This window comes from Pseudophryne corroboree, chromosome 5 (assembly GCF_028390025.1).
Source record: "Pseudophryne corroboree isolate aPseCor3 chromosome 5, aPseCor3.hap2, whole genome shotgun sequence".
NCBI lineage: Eukaryota > Metazoa > Chordata > Amphibia > Anura > Myobatrachidae > Pseudophryne > Pseudophryne corroboree.
Window position 1 is genome coordinate 737,308,233 of NC_086448.1, and position 7,866 is coordinate 737,316,098.

Genomic DNA, 7,866 nt, shown 5'->3' on the forward strand with positions numbered 1-7,866 from the left:
ACAGTGAGTCAGCCTGACTCATTATGGTGCGCTGGCAGGTGTCCGCACTGCAGACCATCGCTGACGGAGGAGGTGAGGCTGTCCAGCTGGAGGAATGTACCTTTCCCCTTCTCCATCCCCCAGCATGATTGGATGCTTTGTGCCTTGTGGATGGCTGGATCCAGCCACCCTATCGAGTATACAGCGCGACTCACTTCTGGCCAGGGAGGAAGGGAGAGAGAGGAGGAGGATCTGAGTACTATCCTGGCTGGAAACCACCGCGGTGGCTGCAGGCAGCCATGGAGGATGTAGCAGGGAGGGCAGGGAAGCACCAAGCCTGGCCCAGTCTGCTCTGCCATGTCTGCCCCTAGTACATTTGCAGGTAATTAGGGGGCGGTGCTTAATGCAATGAACTGCCCGCCCCCATCAGATACCTGTGACTAAGCTGAGGTGTATCTCATGCTGCCACCCCCCTCCCCTTCTCTCTGTCTTGTTCCTCTTTTTAAGTGGTGGGGATCCTTCGGCCCTCCAGCTGTTGTTGAACTACACATACCAGCATGCCTTGCTACAGTTTTGCTATTTGGCCAAGCTAAAACTGTTGCAGGGCATGCTGGGATGTGTAGTTTAACAACAGCTGGAGGGCCGAAGGTTCCCCACCCCTGCTCTATATCTAACTCTCTCTGACGCTCCTGTCTTGCTCCCCTCTCTCTCTCATGCACCTTTCCCTGACACACTGTCTTGCTACTCTCTTTCTCCTCTCTATCCGACACTCATGTGCCTCTCCCTCTCTCTGACACTCTCTCTCATGCGCCTCTCCGACACTGTCTTTCTCCGCTCTCTCCCTGACACCCTCTTAAATGCCCGTCTCTCCCTGACACTGTCTCTGTCCCTCTCCCTGACACTGTCTCTCTCTTTCTTACTCCCCTCTCTTTCTCTCCCTCTCTGACACACTCACTCACTCCCCTCCCTCTCTCTTGCGCCTCTCCCCACTCTCTGTAACACCCTCCAGTGATCGCAAAATACGCGCTATAGCGCATTGACCCAGTTTTAAAAACGAGCTGGTCCTGCAGGACGCGCTGATGCCTGAGTGCGTGTCAGCCAATAAGAATTCACTGACCCGCTCCATTTGTCTGCCCTGATAAGATAACAGCGGCCAGCCGCGTCAGAGCGGCCTGACCCCACTGCCTCACAGTAATAACCCGCGCAGCAGCTAGCGTACCTCCTGTGCAGCAGAACATCTTTCTTCAGCCTTAACTCTCTCCCTGTGACAGAGACCGGTCACGCGTGGAGCAGTCTCACGAGTCCTGAAAGGAGCATCTGCTGATCACCAGACATCACCTCATAGATACCGGCCGTCACCCCTCCTACACACTGCGCGCTTCAGCATCCTCTCCTTGGCTGCAGCTCCGCTGACCAGGATGCCATCATTGGAGAGTGCCCACACACAGCCGCGGCAACTTCCTCAGCCGTACTTCCCGCACTCGGTAAGATGTGTATAGTACTATAGGGGTGCTGTCATATACGTCCGCGGTTCCCGCTGACAGCCACACACGTGTGTAGAGGTCGTGTCTCCGGTGCCCCAGCAGCTATCTTACCCTACCCCCAATACTTCCTGCCTCTAACCCCCTCCTTGACCCTCCTGCCGTGTCCCACCTCTCCACTGCCCCCAGTATCTATCTATGCTGTCTCCCTATCCCCAGCACTTCGTGCCCCTAACCCCCTCCTTACCCCCCAGTATCTACCCATGCCCCCTCCCTACTCCCAGTACTAGTGTTCACTCTAGGCTGTTTTAGCAGGGCGCCGCGCCCTGCCCATTTTTTAGCAGGCAAAACCCGCCCTGCCCCTTTTGCGGCGCCCTGCTAGAACAGCCGCCCACTTCCTGCCCTCCCGGCGTGTATAGATGCCGTGCGCATGCGCGCGGCATCCATTCACGCATTGGGAGAGGGCTGGGGGAAGCCCAGCACCGACGGAGGTGCTGGGCACGCCCCCAACAGTGACGTCGCCGGCCACAGACGCTCTCTATAGTAGCGTCTGTGGGCCGCACCGCCCCCTAAAATGACGTAGGCGTGGTCACGCCCCCTAATTTGCGTGGTTGCGCCCCCGTTTCGGACGCGCGCGCATGTGCCCCCGGAGTCCGGCGCCCTGCCAATTTTCACTCCTAGAGTGAACACTAAGTACTTCCTGCCCATAACTCTTTCTTGCCCGCCCATTACTGCCCCAGCTACCCCCTGTATCTACCCATGCCCTCTCCCTTCCCCAGTACTTCCTGCCCCTTACCCCTTCCTTGCCCCAAGTAATGCCCCAGCTACCTCCTACCCACAGTATCTACCCATGCCCCTCCCTACCAGTACTTCTGCCGCAGCTATCTAACCAAGCCGTATCCCTACTGCCAACCCCTAACTCCCTCCGTGCCCCCTTACTGCCCCAGCTGCTATCTAGCCATGCCTCTTTCCTACCCCCAGTACTTCCTGCCCCTAACTCCCTCCTTGCCCCCCCCAGTACTGTCACTGCTTCTATCTACAATTAACCCCTACCTACTCCCAGCACTGCCTGCCACTAGCCACCCCAACACTGTTCCAACTGATGTCTGAACTTACCCTCTCCCTACCCCCAACGCTGCCTGCCTTTACAGCCCCCCTCTACTCCCAGCTCTACCCCAACTTGTCCCTGCTTCTGCCCCAACTGCTACTTGCTCTTTACCCCTCTATCCTAAATGCTACCTGCCCCAAGCACTGCCATAAGCTGCCACCTGGCCCCTGCACTGTCCCAACTGCTGCCTTCCCTCACCTCTCATAAAGTGTGATGGGACCCAGAAACAGTGGAGTAGGACCCCAATTTTTTATATTGAGGGGTCCCTAGGACCCACAATTTTTTTCGCTCAGCACGATCACTGGGACTACAATTGGGAACGGTAACATGTGCCGAGCGCACCGGTAGCGAAGCATCTTGTCCGAGGAGACACGGTGCACTAATTCCCCGACACTTTACGAAGAGAACGACACTAAAAAAAAAGGTTAAAAAAAAAACAAAACTCATGTCGACCTAAATCTTGTTGACCTAATGACCCATACCCCTGGTCATTTTATGGAGAAAACGACACACACAAAAATAAAAATAAAATAAAAAACTCATGTCGACCTTTTCTGTGTCGACCTTTTTCAGGTTGACCCAATGATCCACACCCTTACACATCCCCCCCCCCCACACACACTGCACCCACATGCACACTGACAGGATTATTACCCATCACCCACACACCGCACCCACATGCACAAATACAGGGGTATTACCCATTTACCCCATACACTGCACCCAAATACACACATACAGGGGTATTAACCATCCCCTACACCGCATCCCCATACACATACAGGGGTATTACCCATACCCCACCCCCATGAACAGACGGGTATTACCCATACCCTACCCCCATGCACACAGACAGGGGTATTACCCATACCCCACCACATGCACACAGACAGGGGTACTATCCATACCCCACCCACATGCACACAGACAGGGGTACTATCCATACCCCACCCACATGCACACAGACAGGGGTACTACCCATACCCCACCCACATGTACTCGGGAGTATTACCCCCCCTCCCCACATACACTGCACCCACATGCACACAGACAGGATTATTACCCACCCTCCCATACAGTCACTTTGCCAACAGCGTTATACACAATTTACTGCACCTCCCTGGTGAGTTGTCAGATGATATAAAGCACTAATGATCACTGCACGGACAAGACAGCGACCTCTGTCACAGACTATAAAGAAACTAGAAGTCCCAGCATGCCCGGGCCGGGATGTGATGGCTGGTGGTAAGGGACCCTACAGCAGCAGGTAATGACTGAGGAACACGACGCCCGGGGCTGAGAGGCCAGGTCTGGGCACAGATTAACGGGGGTCTCTTACCCGCTGTCATTGCTCCTCCTCCCGGCCCACACTCCGCCCTGGTCCCGGTGCTGTGATGCGGCCTAGCTGGTAAAGGACGACCGCTAAGCGCCATCTCCAACCGTCCTGCCGCAACCGTCCTCCTCCGCGCAGCCGCAACGCGTTGCCTGTCAGGTAAAGTAGTGCGCCCCCACGTGTGCTCAGCCAGTATGCAGTATTGGTGATGCAGCCGCGTGCATGGGGTCAGGAGGGTGTATCTATAGGCACGCTCTCCCGGCCAGGGCTACTGAGAAATGAGAATTCAATAAAATATTGCCTATAAAAATAAATGAGTGGGGCTTATTACACATACTGTAGGCCTGATTCAGAGGTGGATGCTATTTGCATCAATACTGCGGCTTCGAACGCAGAGCGACGGGAAAATATGTAAGTGCTGTACAGTAGCGGATCTTGCCACGGGCAAGCAGGACTTTTACCCGGGGCGGCGCCGCACCAGGGCAAGATCCGCTGCTGCTGTGCCCCCCGCTGCCGCTGTGAAGGGAAACTAGACGCGTGCGCGTCTAGTTTCCTTTCGTGGAGAGGTCCTTTACTGTGCGGTGCGCGATGACGTCATCGCGCACCACACATCATTTCAGTCTGTACAGGGGGCGTAAATGACCACGCCCCTGTACGAAGCCACGCCCCCTATTGTCGCCCGGGCCGCACAGCGCCCAAGAACCGGCCCTGGTGCTGTAATACGCCTTTTGACGGCATCACAGATCCACGTGCTGTGTCTGAAGATGCAACATTGAATCACCAAGATGGCCGCAGTCATCACCCGTGTCAGTAAAGCCCCATACACACTTGCCGATGCATTCAATTTGACGATGATTGATCTGAATGATGATCGATCATCGTCCAAATTGACTTGCATTGCAAAGCGACGGAGAACCAACCATGAACGACCGCGGATCTTTAATCGTTGGTGCATACACACTGAACGATATGCCCGATTTCTCATAACATTACTGAACTAAATCGTTCATATCGCCTGCACACATCGGCAAGTGTGTAGGGCCCTTAAGTCTAAGCTTACTCAGAATGGGTGATGCAAATCCTTTGCTGGGGGCAGGAAATTGTGGCACAGACCCTGGCCTCGGCATTCCCTGAAAACGGGGACAAGACATCCCCATTTTCGGGAACACTGCCAAGCTCCACCTGCAAAGCGTGATGACACAGGACCTGTTCTGCACATGTGCGTACAACACTTAGGGGTACATTTACTAAGCAGTGATAAGAGCGGAGAAGTGAGCCAGTAGAGATATTTCCCCATCAACCAATCAGCAGCTCTGTATCATTATATAGTATGCAAATTATTGCTGTTACATCAGTGCTGATTGGTTGATGGGGCAATTTCTCCACTGGCTCACTTCTCTGCTCTTATCACTGCTTAGTAAATGTACCACTAAATCAGGCCCGTAGTATGATCTGGTTATGGACATCAAAACTTTCAACGCAATGGTAACTAACCATCGCATCAAAAGATCGTATTCGATGAGAAAAAAAACATTCCGATGGTTCGCACATGAGCAAAACTCCATGTTTGCCTATGTGCAACAGCGACCCACAGCAGTTCTTGATGTTAAACAGCTGAATTCAGCTGTATTTTAGCTTCAGATGTCCATCGCTTCCACACCATTCAGTTGTGATATGGGCGGATTGGGCCACCGGGACCACGGGACAGTTCCAGCTGGGTCAGTCTCGTGCTCCTCTCAGTGGCTTACCACAGCCCCTGGCTCCCCCTCTCGCTGGGCCAATTCTTACTGGCTGCCGGGTTTTGCGTTCCAATGTGGAACGCAAGCCGAAAGCGGTCATCTGCTCTGGCTAGGCGGGCACTTCCGAGCGCCGTTAGCCAGGCAATTGACCACCCAGGAGCCCTGATCATGAGTTCAGTTGGGGCATGGGCAGATTAGGACACCATCATGAGTGCATATATTTGCAATGTAAAGTGGTGCAAGTGTCAAATTTCATACACCTCCACTCTCCACTAAGGGGTGGTCTTCAGTTTGCCGGCTGTCGGGATCCCGGCGCACAGTATACCGGCGCCGGCATACCAACACTTTTTCTTCCTCTTGGGGGTCCACGACCCCCCTGGAGGGAGAATAAATAGCAGCGCGCCACTGTGCCCGCAGCGTGGCAAGCGCAGCGAGCCCGCAAGGGGCTCATTTGCGCTCGCCACACTGTCGGTATGCAGACGGTCGGGATTCCAGCGCCGGTATGCTGGTCGCCAGGAGCCCGGCCGCCGGCATACCATACTACACCCTCCACTAAGACCCCGTGTGATCTCACTCATACCACAGCCACGTTGGGAAGAATTATACAGGTACTTTACCTCTATCGCTTCTCTGCGGCTATCTGATCAGTTGCCTGTCTACCACACCACCTTGTGTCAGGGTGACGATAGATATCAGCCCTGACAGTAGAAGCGGCACGGTACTACTTTCACTGTCCTGTATGTGGACTCTCGCCTCCCGTTCTCTGCCTTCCAAATGGGAGGAAGCAGATCCCTGAACAGAGAAGTGCACAGGCTCTTATTTTCTAAAATTGTTAATCAATACTATTAGAAAAATTGCTTACCTAATTATTATTATCCGTTTCATCTCTAAAATCATTACTGAGGAACGCCAGCTCCAGAAAGTTATGCTTTCTAGAGCTTGCTGCATATGGGCACATCGCAGCCGCATATAATTCTTTGGGACATGCCGTGCCACCAGTCTGCAGCAGATCTCTGATATCCGCTGATGACCCCTTTTATTACATAGATATGGCGAGTCATATTCATGCAGTAGTTTACACATTGACACATCCCAACCTAAATGTGAGACTCCTAAATGTTTTCTTTTTTTAACTGTGGATCTGGCTTTTGTCAGTGTACTTGATGTGGATCTGGGGCAACTCTGGGGGTTAGCTGCTCAGTAGTGTGTGTGTGTGTGTGTGTGTGTGTGTGTGTGTGTGTGTGTGTGTGTGTGTGTGTGTGTGTGTGTGTGTGTGTGTGTGTGTGTGTGTGTGTGTGTGTGTGTGTGTGTGTGTGTGTGTGTGTGTGTGTGTGTGTGTGTGTGTGTGTGTGTGTTTTGTTTAGTGGACGAATAAGAATATAGAAGTATAAGTTGAATAAATAGAAAACTATTTACCCTTGTAAGGAAAAAATATATATATTCAATGCAAATAATACTACTACAATAAAATAAAAATTAGATTTCTCTAACGTCCTAGTGGATGCTGGGGACTCCGTAAGGACCATGGGGAATAGACGGGCTCCGCAGGAGACTGGGCACTCTAAGAAAGATTTAGTACTACTGGTGTGCACTGGCTCCTCCCTCTATGCCCCTCCTCCAGACCTCAGTTAGAATCTGTGCCCGGAAGGAGCTGGGTGCATTTTAGTGAGCTCTCCTGAGCTTGCTATTAAGAAAGTATTTTAGTTAGGTTTTTTATTTTCAGAGAGCTTCTGCTGGCAACAGACTCTCTGCTACGGGAGACTGAGGGGAGAGAAGCAAACCTACTAACTGCGGCTAGGTTGCGCTTCTTAGGCTACTGGACACCATTAGCTCCAGAGGGATCGAACACAGGAACTTAACCTTGGTCGTCCGTTCCGGGAGCCGCGCCGCCGTCCCCCTCGCAGAGCCAGAAGACAGAAGCCGGCGGGTTGAAGCAAGAAGACGTCAAAATCGGCGGCAGAAGACTCCTGTCTTCATATAAGGTAGCGTACAGCACTGCAGCTGTGCGCCATTGCTCCCACACTAACCCACACACTCCGGTCACTGTAGGGTGCAGGACGCAGAGGGGGGCGCCCTCGGCAGCAATTGAGTACCTCCTGGCAAAAAGCAGCATATATACAGCTGGGCACTATAATGCATGAGCCCCCGCCATTATTTTTAAACAAAATCGCGGGACAGAAGCCCGCCGCTGAGGGGGCGGGGCTTCTTCCTCAGCACTCACCAGCG

General features: G+C 53.1%; 1 protein-coding gene across 4 annotated transcripts in view; it reads right to left on the minus strand.

The window, feature by feature from the left end:
* The window catches only part of C5H8orf88 (chromosome 5 C8orf88 homolog), a 269,905-nt gene extending 265,471 nt beyond the window's left edge, over nucleotides 1-4,434 (minus strand). The window contains exon 1 of one of the 4 annotated variants that reach the window (XR_010177909.1): nucleotides 3,908-4,434. Coding sequence is in view for 3 of the 4 variants with exons in the window: in XM_063924085.1 (XP_063780155.1) it covers nucleotides 3,908-4,001 (94 nt within the window). In the remaining variant the exon portion in view is untranslated. The remainder of the gene's footprint in view (nucleotides 1-3,907) is intronic. The other 3 variants (XM_063924085.1, XM_063924084.1, XM_063924083.1) reach the window with 3 other exon arrangements.
* Nucleotides 4,435-7,866: the final 3,432 nt, after the last annotated feature.